The 19,730-nt window shown below is 45.6% G+C and overlaps 1 protein-coding gene and 1 long non-coding RNA gene across 2 annotated transcripts; one reads left to right on the top strand and one right to left on the bottom strand.

Annotated features, from left to right (window-relative positions):
* Positions 1 to 673: 673 nt before the first annotated feature.
* On the bottom strand, positions 674 to 15,170 carry LOC144098290 (zinc finger C4H2 domain-containing protein). The gene is made up of 5 exons (XM_077630807.1): positions 14,939 to 15,170; positions 14,307 to 14,478; positions 13,337 to 13,509; positions 7,080 to 7,248; positions 674 to 4,946 (listed from the first exon to the last, which is right to left on the bottom strand). Exons 1-5 carry the CDS (start codon positions 14,989 to 14,991, stop codon positions 4,833 to 4,835), a joined length of 681 nt encoding a protein of 226 aa, XP_077486933.1. The 5' UTR covers positions 14,992 to 15,170; the 3' UTR covers positions 674 to 4,832.
* A 2,896-nt stretch (positions 15,171 to 18,066) lies between these two features.
* Positions 18,067 to 19,508, top strand: LOC144096911 (uncharacterized). The gene is made up of 2 exons (XR_013306866.1): positions 18,067 to 18,622; positions 19,344 to 19,508. It is a non-coding gene; the product is annotated as an uncharacterized LOC144096911 (long non-coding RNA).
* Positions 19,509 to 19,730: the final 222 nt, after the last annotated feature.

Raw genomic sequence — 19,730 nt, forward strand, 5'->3', positions numbered from 1 at the left:
TTATTACTGGAGACCTGAAATGGGAGGGATATGTCTATGTCAATAGCAAAGTCCTCTGCATTCTTTATTCCTTGAAACTGACGTTAAAAGCCACCTCTCCAGGTACAAAACTCCTCGCATATAGCTCACTAGTTTGATCTGTGCTTGAGTATGGCATAGCATCTTGGCTCCCATATACAAACACAGGCATAGCTAAATTAGAGAGCATTTAGCACAGAACATCCAGATTTATTTACGACAAACACAATTGTTAAACTTCACCTTCAGAACTCCTGGCTATGGCAGTTTACCCACAATTAGCAAGTGGGCTAAGTTCTTGCACTTAAAACTTCTTTACCAGCTTTACAACATACTGTGAATCGACAGTAGCAAGCATCTGTCTCATTGGCAAGAACCAATAGGCACAAACAGAAGAAGCACCTACAAGAATACAAGTTCCACATAGATGCACTTTTTTTTTTCATATGCAATTTATAGAGCGCTTCGCCCCAAAACTTTGTCGCTTCCCCCATCTACTACCACATTCCTGAGCAACGTTTTCTACGTTCATAGAAATTTGAACCACCATTCTAGGCTAGGGCCTATGGAGAATGTCTACAACAGCTCAGTGCATTTTTTTTTTTTCATGGAGGGGGGGGGGGGGGGGGGGGGGGGGGGGGGGGGGGGGGGGGGGGGGGGGGGGGGGGCTCTATCAATTTTCCTTGTTTTCAGAATCTTGTGATCATGCATTTATCCAGCCGAAATTTTTGTCTCAGTCTATGTCCTGGTTGTGTAAAAAGTGCACCATTCTTTTTTCTGATTGTTGTGAGCATGCATCTTTTTTACTGCCAACTTGCCACAGCCTCTTCAAAGAGGCTAGCAGTATCTGTAAATCAATTAATAAACGATATTCCCTGCACTGATTTGCCCTACGTCATATGCGAGGAAAAACAAAAAATTTTTGCCGAAAGGATTAAACAGCGCAATGCAGATGTCTGGCGCACGGGGAACGCAGCATGTGACCAAACTGAACCTCGAGAGAAACTGCTACTCGAGCATCTGCCGCACACGTAATAGACACAGGGGGATGTTAATAATTCTCTCGGCACACCAAGATCAACGTGGAATGCTCCAGCCTGCCACATAATCGGACAATGCCAAGAATCGCGCCGCACATGTATTTAGGATCCAGCCACACCTAGCGACGTCACATAAACTGGGCTGACTCGGAACCTCCAAGTATCTTTGGACTTGATAATAAAGGTAAAGTTCTACACCGCTAAAGAAAGACGGACACACAGAAGACAATGGACAGGATGGGCCTCTGGCTTGTTTGATACAGTCAAACATTAAAAAATTGATTTTGGTCACTGTTTCGATTGACCAGCAGAGTAATACAGGACACTGTTATAGTGCTTTATCCTAGCTACTATAGCAGGGGTGGCCAAACTGTGGCCGCATGCGGCTCGCGGGTCCAAGTGCAGCTTGCGGCTCTCTGGAATTAGTACACGTTGGTGTCCCGTTATGTTTTAGAGCTTGGCCTGGGAACCGCTTGTTTCCCAGTTATGTGGTTCCTTTACATATCACACCTGTAAACTCTACATGAAAATTTGCATCATACTCGTGCAATGTAACACCCCATGGTTATCTCGTAAAACCAGGTAACACTTGGCACATCCCAAGAAAAATGCTTTGCACTTTTGTTTCACCCGTGTTATGCAGCTTCATTCATGTGGTACTTGGAGCAGTACTAAGCAATTAATCTAAAAGAACACCTACATTCTGCAGAGTTGTGTCGATATGTTCATCACTGTTTATCTTCCAAGGTTTTCGTGGTGAAAACCAAACGATTTAAAAGTATGGCCTGTGAAAACCAAACACACAAAAAGCAGTAAACGTTTTATCGGGGCCCGCATGGGTCAAACCAAGAAGCACGAGCAATACTGTCTACCAGCTAGTGTGGTGTGCGCCGCTCACTGCCGCTCTTCTGTACTTGGCGCGATTTCATTGCTTCACAGCTTAAAAGTGCATGGTGGACTGAGCCCCATTTTCAAGGCAATGGCAGCTGGATACACTGAAAAAGACACTAAGTGGCAAGCACTTTTTACCACATCCTCTTGGCAGAGATGGCGGCAGGCCATGCTGCATAAGCAAAGCAATGGCGCACTCAAGGCTTACGCACTCTACCTTGTCGGCTGTTTTTGCACTGCCATCGCACTACACAAGACTACTTTTATCATTGCTAAATGCTCAATTTGTGCACTGAAGTTTCCATAGCAAAGCAATGTTAAATATAGAAATTAAATTTTTTTACTGCACGGTCAAAACACCAAAGAAATTAGGTGCTTCCATTTATTTCGAAACTCCACTTCTATTGAAAGTTTTCTCAATTTTTAAGACTTCAAGAAAGCTAGATTGTTTCACACCAAAATAAATTTGGCATGTTCCTCGACGCATTGTGCGCAGTATGTAATGTCACGCTGCATTTCTCATGTGTAGAGGTACATGTGAACTGCACTTATACATTTTTTTTTTTTTGTCCACTCAAAATGGCTTTCCTTTTCGGGCTACCCTACCCCAGAGCTTCACGACATACCGTCACAGTGCAGATGACTGGCCGCTGCCAAGGCAGCTGTGCGACATCTAGAAGAATCTGACCATTAACCATTTCTAAATCTAAATACGCACACGCATGACATGGAGGAGGGTGCAAGTTTGAAGAGCCGCTGGAAAGGGGTCGCCAACTTTCAAGCATGGTTGTGGGTTTTCTGCTGCATGTAAAGCATATCTGGCTCGGATCTTTCTCACAACACAATCTAGCAATCATGCGAGTTTACATGCTGCGTTCAGAAGGCATTGCAGGGCCCCTTCAAAATAAATGCATACAAACGTGGTGCTTTAACATTTCCTAAATGAGTACATGAACTATAGTCCGTTCCATACATCAGGTGCAACGGTGTGAAAGGTACGGAAGTAGTCCACACGGAAAAATAACGGTGCCGTGTTACTCCCCGCTTGTTCTGTGGCCGAGTGGCCTAAGCCACGAGAAAGTGATAGCGTGTTGTCAGTAATAAGAGTGCATTAAATCAAGCTCATAACAAATGTGTCATGTAATAACTCTGAAGGCAAAGTATTTACTGTGTTTCGTTCACCACAAGCAACGCACTACTTTTTGGTCGCGGATGCAGGCAGTGCAAACGACAGCGCTAGCTTTGACAGTGTTGCACCTGATGTATGAAACGTAGTATAGCTTGCAACATTCCTTCACTTTAGAAATGACATGGAAGAGAACCTTTTCTCGTTTAAAAACTCCACACTAGAAAACGACCATTCTTAATGCATAAGATGCAAACAACGCCAGCCCTTCACTCAGCCACCACCAGTTCAAAGTAGAGGTGGCTGCACCCAACCTTTCCTTGCACACTGTCAACATGAGGACACAATGCGCTACAGCAGTTGGACTCCAAGCTGTACTATGCCAACAACCACTGATCATACAAGCACAAGAAAGCAACCGCACTAAGAATAGGCAACAAACAAAATAACATTTACATACCATACACTCCACAAGGGACTTCAGCAATGCTGAATCTTTCTTGCATTTCAGAAGCAGTGTTGTTTAGCATGAGAATCGAGGGGAAAACCTAAAATGTGCTGACACACTTATACATTTACTATAAACACCGCAGATCTCGTATCCCCCAGTGAAAGCAGCAGCTTTGAGTACATATTATTCCATGCAAAACAAGCCACACTTACTAAAGGAATCCTATGGATTATGCACGGCTGGCACTAAATAACTTTGACGGGAATTGTCTGGTCTCCAGTGGTTACAAAATCTGTGATTAATTGTTAGTCATGCTAGCTAAGTCTTAAAAATACTTACCAGAAAAAACAACGAATAATAATCAGAACAACCCAAAACAAATTTTTTACAATAAAAAATTGGCTTGAGTTCTGCGAGACACTGCGGAATGCCACCAGCCACCATCTCGCTGCTCATGCACATTATATTATCCATGCAAAATTCTAAACCTTAAGCTCCTGCTAAATGTATGTGCCCCACAACGGCAAATTCTAGCATTAAAGTCCATCCACCTATTGGGGAGAATCAAACTGAATAAATGAGCCTAATGCATCATGCATTTGTATATTACAGCCAATGACATCTAACGACTGCAGCACTACACTTCCATTACTCTGCATTCTGAAACTCTACCCCTTTCTTCTCATTACGAGTAAATAAATATATACACTTGACAGCATAACTAAAAAAAAAAAACCTGTGTCGCAATCATGAAAATCTACAAAATGAAATAGGCACGAACACAAAAATGCTTAATGAACTGTTCCAAAGAAACAAAAACTGTTGCGCAGGTTTTGAAATAATGAGCACAATGCACTATGAGAAATAAATGCTGCATTTTATATGTGAATTACAGGCACCATTACGGCTAATGCACAGAGCAGATGCGGAACAATGCTTGCTCTCGTCTATGGCTCTAACAAAAATTTTCAAAATCAATGCACTTTAAACACAAGCCATTTTGAACAGGTGCCACAATGCCAGGATCAATGAAAAGAAGCTAAACACTGGCTGTGTCAGCTTTGCTACAGGAAATCAGATTAGAGCAGGATGAGCTCCGGACTAGATCCTGGAGAGATTAGGCTTTACTATTTGGTTTTGTACAGGACTCTGTACCTCTTAGCGTGTGAGGCGCCCCATGAACGAATGTGTGATGTGATGATTCGTGTGAAGTCTGACTGGACAAAAAATAAAGAAGGCAGAACGTAATGAAATGAAAAACAACTCGTGTGCATGGGATCTCAAAAAACAGAGGTGCTGATGGTGCTTAATCTTCAAGCTTGCGCTTGGGCTTTTTAGGATTCCTCGAGCGGCTCTTTGCCTTGCACAGAGGGCAGATGGGTGCATTGCGATGAATCTGCTGGTGACAGGACAGGCAAGCCTACAAGAGCAAGTGGCCAGGTTAAAAGCATATTAGGATCTGTGCACAACGGACACAAAAAGTAGAGAGCGCTTGCCAGATACGATGACAACGTGCAGTAAAATGTTGATGAAAGCTTATCTTTAACATCTCTGCAATATTTAATATGAACAAAAGTGAAAGCAGCAGCACAACGTCAAAACTAGAAGCGTAAAAATTTCTTGACTGCAGACCACACTTCCTAAGTAATTACTTACCTCTAATCCAGCTGAATTCCTGCCTCTGATGAAGTATTTTATCCATATTTACTGGTAAAAGGCAAGTCGCAAAAATCACAACATTTCTTAGCAAGTACGCCATGGTCAACAATGTATGCCTGTATTTCCCTAGCCATGTGAATGAAAAATATAAGAGTATGAACAAGTTTGAGCGTCCCTGCCAGACTGTTCTACCCCAAGTGTACTAACGACTATTTTCACCTGTTCGATATATAATGACAGAAAGGTATATGCAAGACACAGTTTCATCTACATGCCTTTTTATATCTGCGTGCCTTTTTTAATCTGCATGCCTTTCTTCAGTTTCATCTGCATGCTTCACTCACTAACCACTTTTGTCAGCTTGACGTGTAGACGGAAGCCATCAAATAAGATAATGTGAGATGTCGGCAACACATTCACAATAGCATGGCAATCGGATCATTGCCTTCATAAGAGGCTGTGCTTTCATATCAGACAATTATCATCAAAGACTGTCGTATTGCTTTGTAAAGACAAGTCCCTCAGAAAACACATGAAATTCTAGCAGCACAAGTTTAGAAATGGCTGCAGCGGTGTTGAAGTAACACGCATCATGGGGAGCTCTTCAATGCTAGACTACCTGAGTCACTAACTGACCGTAAGAGCACTCGAAGGAATGTCACATCTGAAATCTTGCTGCAGTATTTCAATGCAAGACAAAAATCATATACTAAAACATCAATTTCTAGTTTTATGCAGCAGCAGCAGCAGCAGAAGCAGGAAGATTTCATGCTGAAGCTGCACAGGACTTGTTAGAAGCAGCTGATGACTTCTGATGCCTGACTATAATGGCTGAGATAGGGAAACAAATGCGCAGGGGATGTCATTTTTATGCGTTGCATATTGCAATCACTCAGTTCAGCCCTTGGGCGCGGCCGGGCAGCCACCAAACCACGTGACGTGACGTCACGACAGCCGGAGGAAAAGCTGGGCCCCAACTCGCGCGGTCGCGCGCGGCCGCAGCCACCACCTGACTCCCGCTCCTCCCGCTAGGGGCGCTGCGCTGATTGACGTCACGGCATATGTATAAAAGAGCTGTGCTCCTTCGCCGGGACAGTCTTATACCCCTGTCACACGGGCATTTTGAGGGCCCTCGAACCGATAGTCTATCGACTCAAAGGCGATCGAGCGCTGCTACACGGGCAGTTTCAATGGCGATCGAGTCAATAGCCTATCGAGTCAACGGAGCAGCACGGAACTCCATCGAGATATGCAACGCATTCTTGGCTTAACCAAGCTAAGCCTGGCCATTTATTAATTTCATTTATGAAACAAAAAAGTTGGACTTTTTTTAGGCTTATCACAACACTGCTCCGTCAGTTAAGTCCTGCACCGGACTGCTTGCTTTTTGCACACACACTTGCAACGAGTATGCACTGTTCAGAGTCTGCAAGGCAAGACGGTAAAGTGTGGCCACTGCTGAACTGCAAAGACAAAGCCACGTGCTTTGCTGACCAGAAAGAAGGCAGAGAACAGTTTAATGGGTGTCACAGTCTGTCCTCGAGTAAAGAATGTAAGCTCTCTCTACTGTTGTGGCTTCGGTTGAATGACAGCACCTCTGCCAACTGACATGACATGTGCTTACCCCTTGAATATGACACTGGCTACAGCTCGACATGTAGCCTCTTACAGCCAGTGAACCATGTTTACTGCGATGCTCCTTCTGAGGTACACAGCTAGACCATGTGCACTAAAACATGTTTCGCTGCAGGGAGGCCTTACACCAAACGTTGCGCCGTGCAAAACCAATAGCGACTGCTTCAGAGCACAGTCCAAAGTTGAGCATTCTCAAGCACAGGTGCACTCCCCATGCATTAACTGCAGTTTCCCAGCAGGGGGTGTCAGATTCCCTTGCCTTCATGGGTGGCGGCTGCTGGCGGAAGGCCGAGGGCTGCGGGCGTTCGGCCAGAGCCTTGCTCCTCCCCGGCTGCTGCATCTGCTGCACCGCTGCGGCCAGGGACGGGGGCAGGGCTGCTTCAGCCATGTCGCTCTGGTGCCACTCGGTCTTCTGCTTCTCGAAAAACCTGTTGCACACAACACCACCACCACCCTGCAGTCGCTTCCATCTAGCCCGCACCTAGGCTACTAAATAATGCAGATACGATTTTAAGGAACGATTAAAGCAGTGCCATGCAAAGAGCTCCCAGACCTCTTGCTCTCCGCTGCAGTGATCCTCTCACCTCTGCAGTGCATGAGCTAATTTGGCTATAGACGGTGAACTCTTGAGATGGGCCAGAAGAGACCAGTGAGCTGGGTCACATTAAATTGTCAGGGGTGACCAATACGGAGTTTTCATTACAGCATGCTACACTGACAGCGGCCAACTGACACATTCAGGAGAGCATATAAGCACACTAAATGCTTAGCCCTATCGAAACAGCACATATGAAATAGTATTTTAGCTGACCAGAGAGAGGCAAACCGCTGAGGGTGCTTACTGGTTATAAAAGGTTTGGTTTATGGGGTTTAACATCCCAAGGCAACTCAGGCTATGAAGAATACCGGGGTGAATGGCTCCAGATAATTTCCACCACCTGGGGTACTTTAATGGGACACTGAGGAGAGCCCTATCAAATTTTTTTTGTTAGCAAAATCTGATAGTTCGGCATGTCATGACTTTGTTGCCGCTTGTCCGGGAGCGAAAGATGCATTTATTTCAAAGAAATTTGGATTCAAGTTAAAAAAGTTTTTCCCGCCGCTCCGATTCAAACTCGAGAACTCTTATGACGTCACGGAGAACTCTTATGACGTCACAGGACGGAGTGACGTGAAACGTGACTTAAACGGAGACTCCGTGATTTCTGGCGGCTAGCGGTGCGGTCTAGCAGCTGCCGACATGAAAGCTACCGCTGCCGCACGCTGAAGGCATCTATCGGGGGTCGCTACCACCGCTTCGTTTACGTTTGCACCGGCGTCTTGCCAGCATTATGATGGATCCTGTTCCCGAACCCGAATACGTAGTTCTCGCAAAAACTCCGGCCTGCATTTCAGCGACCTCAGCTTAACAGAGCGTGCGATGCTTTTGAGGGAGCAAGGTTAGGTTAGGCGCCGGCGGGTCGTTTCCCCCTTCCTCGTTGAGCAGCCGTTGCAAACTAAATATCATAACCCCAGTGTGGGGAGTCGCGAGGGCACCAGGACAAGGTCGGCGCCTTGTGCCCATCGGAGGCTGGCCGGGGCTTTGGGGCCAACGGATTGTGATTCCTTGAATGGCGCGGTTGCACGGCGCAGCAGGCGGCGTCGAGGTCTCCCACGGTTGCAAGGGCCAAGTTATTTATTTGTTTTTTCTGCCACAAAAAAATGGATGGGTGCTCAAGGGCGGTCGCGTTTAAAGTTGGCGCCTTGAAACTAAAGCCGGCGCACGACGCTTCAACGGCTTCTGCTAGATCCAACGGGTCCACTGGATCGGGCTCTCTCACCCACTTGCATGTACCTTCAGATATGAACTGTGAATGAATTAAATTACCCGAGCTCGAAAAAAACAGTTCCGCCCAACTGCCGAAGCTATTGAATTACGTCACAACGCGCACCTCGCCGTGGAACCGAATCAGTCTGGCCGGGCTGGCGGCGGTTGGCGCACTCAGCGCGAAATAGAGACATGCTCCAAGTCTTCCCGCCAGTGCGGTGAGAGTGCGCCGAAGCCGCCGAACGCGTCGGCGGTCAAGCGCAGTGGGAGTATAGAGGGTCTCGCTTTGGCCAACGTAACGTCGCCGTGCAGCGCGCGCGCGCGCGCGCGCGCGCGTTACGTTGGAGCATAAACGTGTATTAACAGAGCCTGCGCTTAACCGCTAACCAACGTATTCGTTGGCGGTATCCATGGGAGCCACTGAAACCCCCCGCCCACTCACTCACTCACTGAATAAAAAAAAGAACTCTTGTGCCGAGGTTCGGAATCGAACCAGGGCCTTTGGCGTTTGAGGCGGAGACGCTACCACTTCGCCACGACGGCTCAAGTTGTAACCATCAATAAAGGCGCATCTAGTGAATGCACTCTTCTGATGCAAAAATTTTCGCGCTTTCGCTAGGTATATCCTGGCCTAACAGAGCTAGGCCATCAGCAAATTTTCTGAACTGCCTTGTACCTTGTCTCCCGTCCCTAATAAACGATTTCAGTTAAGTAGTTTGAAGTTGACTGGCACAACTGGGAATGTTTCGCCGGGCGAGCGTGCGAATACACATGTGCTGCCTTGTACGATCACCGGCCATCGTGCCATCATAGTTTTTCATCGACCATGGCGATCATCTGGCAAGCCTTAACAGGCTCCTTCAAAGGTTAACTAGCACTTGAAGCGGCACTAGGAGTTCCTCTGCTGTTCGGCGCTTGTAAATCAGAAGCGCGTCAAAAACACAGCCACGGGGCATGCAAAGCTCACAGACGCAAAGCGCCATAACAAATCGAAACTCTCCTAGCCGCCTGTGGCGCCGCAAAGCATCGGTTTTCTTTGCTTCCAGCATTCAGGTTGTCTTTTGTCTGCCTTCCTTGTATTATAATAGTGCACTATCGGTTTTAAAACAAAACTTACTTCAATATTGAACCGTGCAACCTTCCTTTGTCAGCCTCAGAGATTCGCGGCTCCATGTAGGAAGGAAAATTCCTCCAAGGTGGCATCTCTTGTCCTATGGTGTCACCACGCTTGTACTTGCGTGATTGGCCTGTGGCAGCGATACCTGTATTTTGGTTCTTGCTATTTTCTACCTTACAAGAGCTTTGTTTTCAATAACAGTGGCGTTTTTGTAATCAGGAGCTGTTATTCTACTGATACAAGCCAACTTCAATTTCTCCTCAGTGTCCCTTTAACGTGCACTGACATCGCATAGTACATGGGTTTCTGGCATTTCGTGACATATAAAAGCTGGAACTACAACAATAATAAAAAAATAACAGTTGCTATCCTTAGATACGAGTAATCAGGGCTAGCTGGTTTGTCACACTGAATCGGACAGCACCAACTTTGGACAAATTTGGACGAAGGGCGGGGAAGCAAACAGAATAACGCTACATCTATCGCCCAATTTGTCCAAGTTTGCACAGTCCAATTCAACACTGGCCCAATACCACGGGTGACTGCCACTGCCACCAAACTGTCACTGCCCTACACCACAGTCTGAAATGGGGGCAGCAGTTTTGAATTAGGCTGCCCATGCTGGCCTTCATCGAAGGGTGGAGACAAGGGTGCAGTGGCCATGCCCCTGAGCTGGCCACCTTTTTGCTCCGAGTCTGCCTGTGCTGGCGTGTCCAGACGTGATGACAACAATGTGAAACCAAGGGAACTAGGCGTTTCAAGAAGCTCCAACAGATGGCACAGCTATACCAGCAGCACCATGGACCCGCAGTGATCAGAGCAAAGCAACTGCGAGCAACGCATCAGGCACATTGGTCCGCGGTCGCAGTCTTTCTCCCCGCCCTCAAGTAAACATGGAGCAGACGATTCACCTCACAAGGCGTTGCCTCTCAAGCTGCTTCACATCAGACACATCTCTGTATTCCTCGCAACCATACATATGTAACATAGACTGAAATAATACCTCAGTTATTCCCAAGTGAAAGAAGTCCTCAGTTCATTAAGCCACCCAATAATAGGCAGGCATGAAACACTAGGCTGATACAAAGGTGCTGCAAATAGTTGATTGTCCCACTGTGCTAAGAAATAATTGCTTCCTTCTAAACATTTTACAACAAGAAAAACAACATACTTCCGGTGTAATTTACTCTCAAACACAAATGCATAAGTGAAACTACAAAGTGGCAGCTGCCATACTGGGCAGGCCGGTTCAAGAGCGCCATGCTCCACTAGTGCACTCCTGCCTGATCGTTTCATGCACGTACAGTAATAACCGTGCCATTAAGTGCTTACTGCTTTAAGTTTTATTGGCATTCGTGCGGTGCCATATGCATAAATTTAATGGCATTAGCCTTACTGCCATTCGCGACCTACAGAGTTTGCCATACTCTCGTCCCCATTCCACACGCAGAAAAGCACGCAAATTTGTTACGAACAACTTCCAAACCATTAGTAAGTGGTTAATTCATAACAATTCAGTCAGATGAGGCATCTCTACTGCATTTTTGATGCAAAGGGTGACACTTTTACCAGCACCTCTGAGTAATTCTGACGGATAATCTCGGCTTGTGTGCTGACACGCGAGTTTATGGCTACTTTTTCGAATTGTCAAGCAAGAGCAGCAGTATTTTCTGTGAAATAATTTTTATATTGCATTTAAATAACATTCCCAAGATACTGTGCTCATTAGCACTGTTTATATTTAGGCGGAAATTTTCACTGCCTTGCAAGCATTATCGTCATCGTAACTTTCGTATAATGACATTAAATGTGAACATGCAGCACCAACTCCAAAAATAATGGCATTAACAAACTTAAGGCCTTAACCATTTACTGTCATATCTTGTGCGCATGTGGCATGGGTATAATGCTCCCGCTTGCCCACTGAGTAGAGCCGGTGCGCGATCATGCTCTGCTAAAACTCTCCGACATCATGCGCACCACAGGAAGTGTGACATGCAGTTATTGCTGTAAAAAAAACATTAGAAGCCATATCTTGGCAGATAAATCACAATCATGAGCACCAATGTATGTTTTTGTATGAAAAGCATCAACAATTTAAGGGGGGAACACGGGAATTAAAACTGTTTTCATTATTTATGCATGACATGTAATCAAGTTTGACACAGATATGCAACCTTTTATGCCGATTTTAGGACTACAATCGTTGTTCACCGCATCTAGGGCCCCAAGCCTGACACTTAAGTGGACACCTTTTTTTTAAGAAGTACTTGCAACTGGGCTTGTTGGTGCATATTCGTGAAAGACATAAGAGCGCAAACTGGCAACACGGACAAGGAAGAAAGCGCTCGTCCTGTTCCCTTCCTTGTCCGTGTTGCCAGTTTGCGCTCTTATGTCTTTCACCTTTTTTTTCCCCTCATATGTTTTCTCCCTCCAATTTCCGAGCTTGTTCAGACTTTTTTTTTCTCTCTCCGAATTAGACTGTCTCTTTTTTTTTACATGCGGCTTCGTCTTCTCCTATTATCCCACCAAGGGTAGCATCTGGTGCAGTACGAACCCAAGTCCTGCAGTCTTCCCTCACATTTAACACCCTCATAAAGTCATCCTCCGAGCATTAAATAATTAAGCAGAAAGTACGCAAGTATGTAATTTACAAAGCTGTTCTGTGCAATTAAGCGCCATGATTACTACTATAGTTGCATACAACTTAAGTGTGCAGTGAAGCTCCGCCCACATTTAGGACCGCTGCACAGAATTCCTCCATGAAAAAAAAAAAAAAAGTGTCAAAACTTTTCTTGTTACCTAAACAAGAAGCTAATCACACGAAAAAATTATAAGCTCTAAAATTTTTCTGTGTCTGGCTTGTTTGGTATAGTCAAACATTAAAAAGCTGATTTCATTTACTGTTGCGATTGCTCAGCGGAGTAACAAAGGACAACGTGTACCATGGCCCATTGTTAACAACTGCTGTTTTTCAAGTTGTATCCTACTATAAAATGTTCATGGTATGTTCTCTGCAGCCTTCGGATCTTATATGCCAAATTTTGCTCCCTGGTACTGTTTCGTTGCAGCGCAAATTAATTTTTAAATTTCCCATCTTGTGGCCTCAATTAGGACAAATTTTTTTGTGTGCACTTGTGGTGGCAGAGTTTGCACAATTTTTTTCATTTCCTCTGCGCTCTGAGCTTCGTTTGAACTTATTTTTAGCCATTTCAGAAAAATAATGATTCAAGCTGTCAATTATAGTTGCCAGTTTAACCAATCACTGTGCACACGATAGGTTTCGTGACAGTATCCGTGATGTCATTCATAGTCTGGTCTGTCGTGATGTCATAGTTTGGTAGAAACCCAGTCTAGGTTTCAGTTGCCCTATTTTCCTGTTTTAAAAAACTTCCACTCGATATTTTGAAAATTTTTTTTTTTCGTGCTGGAGAGAAGGCAGCTCTGAAGAATGTCATGTGATTATCAACCGAAAATGTTAACAAAAAAACCTCGTAGCTACTCTTTAAATTTCCTCAAGAAACTGCAAAAATGGTTCCAGAACAACTGCACCCATGCAACCCCCTTTAGCAGCATGTATGTGTTCACAAACTCTGGCTTGAAGGTCTGGTCTTCCTCATGCAGCTCAGGCAGCTTGGACAGGCCAATCTCCAGCCGGAGCCTGTCGACCAGGTCCTTGAGTGGCTTGTACTCGTGGTGCATCTGCTTGGCCCCATCTAAGTGCTTGTTCCTGTCTTCCTCAGACTGCTTGATCACAGTCTCCATCTGGGGCAGCCAGGCAGCAGAGAGATACCCTCATGAAACCCAGAAACAAGGCAACAGCAGAACTGCTTCCCACAAGAAAAGCTTATTAATAAGGCAAAACCGTATAAAGCACTTCGGTTCAGGAATAAAGCACTTCGGTTTGTATATTCACAGTATTCACGTGACGTCAGCATAACTGCACTACCAACCAGAGCTATGATTAAAACCTTGGCGATCTGGCGAAGCGTTGCTGCCTTAAAGTTTCTTTTCCTCCTTTATCATGACTGCATTCATATCAACAAACACGAGTACCTAAAGCCGCCATACCAGCTCTCATCCAAAACAAACCAGGACAAGAGTATCAGGCCATTCATTTCCCACTGTAACACATTCAAGTATTCCTTCTTTCCATCAGTCATAGAATTATGGAATAAACTGCCACGCGACTTTGTGACCTCGGTACCTACCGATGCATTTGTCGCTAAGATTGAAAGCTTCTTTCAGGAACAGGAGGAGTCTTTATTGTGGCCAAAAACATTTATTGTGGCCAAAAAGCAGTGTACCCTTTCCTGTGAATACCGCTCGTAGTCAGTTTTGTTAATTAGATGTGAATAACGTGTACCCTTTTCTGTTAGTCTGTACTGTTTTATTTTTGTATTTTATTTACATTTAGATGTATTGTTTGAATGTATAGTATTGCTAGAAATGTGTGCTTTTTGTTCCCACTCCTGTATGAGCCTGTCAAGGATTACAGTATTAATAAATAAATAAATAAAATAATATTCACATCAAAATGACAAACAGTTTCTGATACTTACCACATTGATGTCAGCATGAATTTGCCTCAGTTCCTCCACATGGGCCATCTTCTCTTGCAGCAACAACTCCATCTCGTGCCTGTACTCTTGAAGACATCTTTCTTCATTCTCTGTGGCCTCTATTTCATTCCGAAGTCTTGATTTCAGCTTTTCCATCTGAACTGTGCGTGCCCTGTTGGATAAGTGTTTTTACAAATGTGTTTCATGCACCCTTTACACTCTGCCACGGTCTCACGATGAATGAAGCATGCAATGGAAAATGTAGTACACGCGCACACATACCACACAGAGAGAGGGAGAGAGACTGAAGCAACCAGCAGCCACTGTGATCGAAGGGCAATCTATTTCGTGTGTGCAGATTAATTAATATCTGAAAGGTCAAAAACGTGTAATCACAGGCAATAATTTTGTTCGCTTCCTATGCAGTGTCAGTAAATGCTACCTTTGGCGGAACTCTAGCAGCAGTTACATCGTTCTGGTGAAAATTCAACGTGATTCCACGTGAAAATGGAGGAAATCGATCACATGAAAAGAAGTATGGAGTGGCGATCCAATTAGGTTGCTTTCTAGCATCCATAAAATCGAGTTTACTGCCGCTCTAGGCAAGGGCATAAAAGCGAAAATGTGTTTACCTTATTTCCTTGAGGCACTCTAGTTTTCCCATGATTGTTGCTTCATCCGTCATGGCCTTCAATAATCTGCGATTGTGGCCTATTGGTCAAACGTAATGGCTGATTTGAGAGTGGGCTTTCCAGTGCGATCACCATAAAACTGCAAATGTTTGCAAAGACTGCAGTAAATACACCCCAACAACGCGCAGCAGCAAGCAACCAAGCCAGCCTATCCACCAAGCTTTATTATGATGATGATGATAGTGCGACATCACCCTTTGTAGCGGGCGGGCACAACATTCGTATCCATGCTGGAGTAAAAAAAAGAAACGAGAAAAAAAAAATAAAACGAAGCGCACACAACCAGAAGTGACAGCACAGGCGCACTGTGTCGCGTCATCTGCCACCATAGTTAAGGCGGACGGCTGGGGCTGCGTGTATTGCCAAAGGTAACCAGCTGGACCATAGAAGCTGGACGGTTGGCCTTAAGCTCTAAATCTGTGTATCATAAGGAGAACCCTTGTCCTGACCTTCCGAAACTTTTTGATCTTTAGGGAAGCCGTAAGGGCTCTACAATTGGAATTAGAAGCAAACCATGCAGCCTGGTTACTTTTGGCAAAGGCTGTACACGGCTTTTTGTTGTTGTTACCCTCATACAATGGCACATGCCCACATAGGGGGATTGTCCAAGAATTGGGGGGCACACAAAGTTTTCAGGTAAATATTTCCTGGACGAAAATAAAATGAATGCTGAGGAAGGGAGAAGTAAACAAAAAGGAACAGCGAAATGAAACTGGAAATGCATAACGCACGTACGCAGGATATCGACACTGAGGTTTAAAGCTGAGTGGTTAAATGATAATGATAATTCTAAGAATCAAAATAATACTGAAAAAAGTTACAAAGGTAGCCGATTTGATTCCATTAAAAAAATTTGGACGGCGGAAAAAACAGACTTGTGGCTGCAGACCCAAGTATGGTGGCTCCAAACGACAATATGTCTGAGCTGCTCAAACAAAGGCCAAGCTGTTGTAGTGGCTTCTCTAAAAACCGTCTTCTCGTCATGGTGTAGCGGCGACAAAACAAAAAAAAAAGGTCTATGGTTTCGTGTTCACCACAGAATACGCAGACGGGATCAGGCGCCAACCCAGACCTGTGCAAATAAAATTTTAAGGGTGGGATCCGGCAGCGGAGCCTTGATAGGGATACCTCAAGCTGCCGTGAATGGCATATGACTTCCTGCTCCACGAATACCTGAGGGTGCAGGTAATCATCAGCTAGATCTTAAAAGAGATCCAGTTGTCATTCTTAACAAATATTGTCTTCGAAACCTCGCTGCTGTGATGTACGCTCTAGCCGGAACGATAGGTAGCACGGGGTCATTGAGGGACGCCTTTGTCAGGCAGACGGCTTTTTGGTTGCATCTATAGTTGCATCGCGCTCTCCCTCGTCTTCCCCTTCTCCTGCCTAAAATCCCAACGCACGTGGGAAGGTGGCGCCATCTGCATGTGGAGCACCAAGTGCCCCGGGAGCTCCGCGGCGGCTGCGTTTTATGGAGGCGCCAGTGTGCTGTGCGATGTCAGTGCACGTTAAAGATCCCCAGGTGGTCGAAATTATTCCGGAGCCCTCCACTACGGCATATAATCTTCCTTTCTTCTTTCACTGCCTCCTTTATCCCTTCCCTTACGGCGCGGTTCAGGTGTCCAACGATATATGAGACAGAAACTGCGCCATTTCCTTTCCCCCCAAAAAAACAATTACTGTTATTATTTCCGCAGGCCACCACAGGCCCTGCAGAGAGCGGCTTGCACGTCGGCGGAGGGATGGCTGTGGCGGCGGAGCGCGGCGGTATACGAGTGTGCGCAGCACACCAGCACGCGCGCGCCTCGAAGAGCAGAGCGCTACTGGTCCGGAGTACCCGGGTTCGAACCCGACTGCGGCGGCTGCGTTTCGATGGAGGCGATAGGCAAAAAGGCGCCCGTGTAATAATAATAATAATAATAATAATTGGTTTTGGGGGGAAAGGAAATGGCGCAGTATCTGTCTCATACATCGTTGGACACCTGAACCGCGCCGTAAGGGAAGGGTAAAGGAGGGAGTTGAAGAAGAAAGGAAGAGAGAGGTGCCGTAGTGGAGGGCTCCGGAATAATTTCGACCACCTGGGGATCGTTAACGTGCACTGACATCGCACAGCACACGGGCGCCTTAGCGTTTTTCCTCCATAAAAACGCAGCCGCCGCGGTCGGGTTCGAACCCGGGAACTCCGGATCAGTAGCCGAGCGCCCTAACCACTGAGCCACCGCGTGCTGTGCGATGTAAGTGCACGTTAAAGATCCCCAGGTGGTCAAAATTATTTCGGAGCCCTCCACTACGGCACCCCTCTCTTCCTTTCTTCTTTCACTCCTCCTTTAGTACGGCGCGGTTCAGGTGTCCGCCGATATCTGAGACAGATACTGCGCCATTTCCTTCCCCCCCCCCCCCCCCAAAAAAAAATCAATTTTTTCTCCCGCCGCCGCATAGCTATGATAAGGTGGCTAGAGTGGGCTAGCCACCCTAGCTATGATCCACACAGGGTGCCTTTTAGCAAACATCCAGTGACGATGTCCGCTGGCCTTCTGGGGATGACAGGAGCAACGTTTATAGATATACTTCAGTTTCGAAACTCCTCGGCGCGCCCACGGGGAGGAGCCGGCCCACCGCGGTTCCTGCCACCGCGGCGCTGCGGTCGACGGTGGAGCTATCGGAGCAAGCGTCGTCTGCTAGCAGCCAACGTTTCGCTTTTCATTTTTTATTTCATTTATTTTCTCCTTAAGGGCCCGAGGGCATTACATAAGGGGGGGGGGGGGCGAATTAACATGATGTACAAAATCTTGAACGTGGAAAAATGTGAAGAGCAAAATACAAAATACAATGAAGGCAAGCAAAAACAAAAGCAAGGAAAAAATACAGTAAAAAATGCAGACATACATCTAAGTCAAATAACAGCAAACAAGCAAGCGCAAAAGAAAATTACACCAAGGCGCAGAAATGGAACCAAACTAAGTAACAAAAGAGTACAAAGGGGACAGTCTATTCAGGATGGCTGAAGTTTTAGTTTATTGCGGAATTGTTTTCTGTCTGTGCATTCGGCTATGTTATCGGGTAAGGAATTCCATAAGACTATTGTATTATTGCATGGCGGAAAAAGGAGGTACTCATTGCAAGGGTACGGGTGGAAATTCGTGCTAGAGACTGGCTGTGGCTTAAACGGGAAGATCTTCTTAGTGGTGTTGTTAGTAGCTCATGTCTGGACCGTGGGTGATAATAGAATGTGTGAAGAAGGCACAAACGAGATATGATGCGGCGTGATGCGAGGGACGGCAAGTCGAGGTCTCTTTTCATTGAGGTGACGCTGGAATTTCTTGAATAGTTCGAGGTGATAAATCGTGCTGCGCGGTTTTGAATGGCTTCGAGATTAGCGGCGAGGTATGATTGTGACGGGTTCCAGATGGCTGATGCGTATTCAAGCTTTGGTCTGACGAATGTGAGATATGCTAGTTTTTTAATGTCTGAGGATGAGTCGGAGAGACTACGCCGCATGTAGCCGAGAACGCGTGAGGCTTCGGAGCAAATGGTTTCAATATGTGTAACCCATGATAGCGATGGTGTCATGTGCAGGCCAAGATATTTGTGTGATGATGTGTAGGCAACGGGTGTAGAGTTGAGGTAGTAGGGTGTCTTAACGTTTCGCTTGCGCAGCGGTTTCCGAGTTTGCTGGTAGAATGTCTGTTCAGTGACCCTCTTCGACAACTAGGCATTATTTCAATAAGTGCACGCTTGTTTTATCGCGTGGATAAAAGTTTGAGTCGGGTTGGCTTGTTTTTTTTTTTTTGTAGCACTACATACGTTGCGCACTCGCTCCTGCTAGCACACAGCAAAGAGATGCGTCTGCATGCGGCGTTCACTGTGCTGACATCTGCGACAAGAGTACCCACGAACTAGTGTGCATTTGACGCTAATTTAGGCTGGTTGCGTTATAATTTAAAAGGCACTTGCTCGTCATCTGTCGTGTCGGGCCACCGTAGCTTCGTGCACACATGTCGCGACGACGTCCAATAATTTTTAAGTGCGCTCAGCGCCCCGTCCTTCTGGTTTACGTCGCTGCTCATGATGCAACATTCCTCAATGTACTTATTCATGATATACTCTAACTGCAGCACTGGGCAACGTACCATCGTTTTAATGCGAAAATTTCTAATGAAGGATCGCGTATGAGGGCAAGCAATCGCCAAAAATAAGTGGCACCAAGAAAACTATTGAGAATATTAAAAGTACGGTATTAACACTATTAAAAATGAAAGGAAGCACTTGAATTTATTGCCAATTTATTCTGTGGGCGGATTTAGAGGTAGACTCCTACGAGCGTTAATTCTTTTTATTTTTCCAGGTGGTGTTAAACTGCTCCAGTCTCGCTCTGGGCCCGGGCGACCTAGCACCACAGGAGACGCTCTCCTTTGCACGGATTTTTTTTTTTTGCATCTTACTTTTGCAAAAAAAAAAATGCATGTGTGTTACCGAATAAAAATGAACCAATTGGGCTCATCTAGCCTTCCATGCTTGTCGGAAACTGATGCTCAATTCTCTCGAACATAAACAGCCTCTTCTTTCCGTTTCATAAGAAAATGCACTTGCAGAAGAACAGGCTCCGGTTCTAAAAGCAGCATTAAAGTAATTTGACCTTGCGAGGTCTTCAAATTCTGAGGAAGTCGCAAGGTGGGAAGTATCGATCGTTTTCGGTAATAGCTGCGAGATAATTCTTTCGTTAAAATTTAAG

The sequence above is a fragment of the Amblyomma americanum genome, chromosome 7 (genome assembly GCF_052857255.1).
Source record: "Amblyomma americanum isolate KBUSLIRL-KWMA chromosome 7, ASM5285725v1, whole genome shotgun sequence".
Lineage (NCBI taxonomy): Eukaryota > Metazoa > Arthropoda > Arachnida > Ixodida > Ixodidae > Amblyomma > Amblyomma americanum.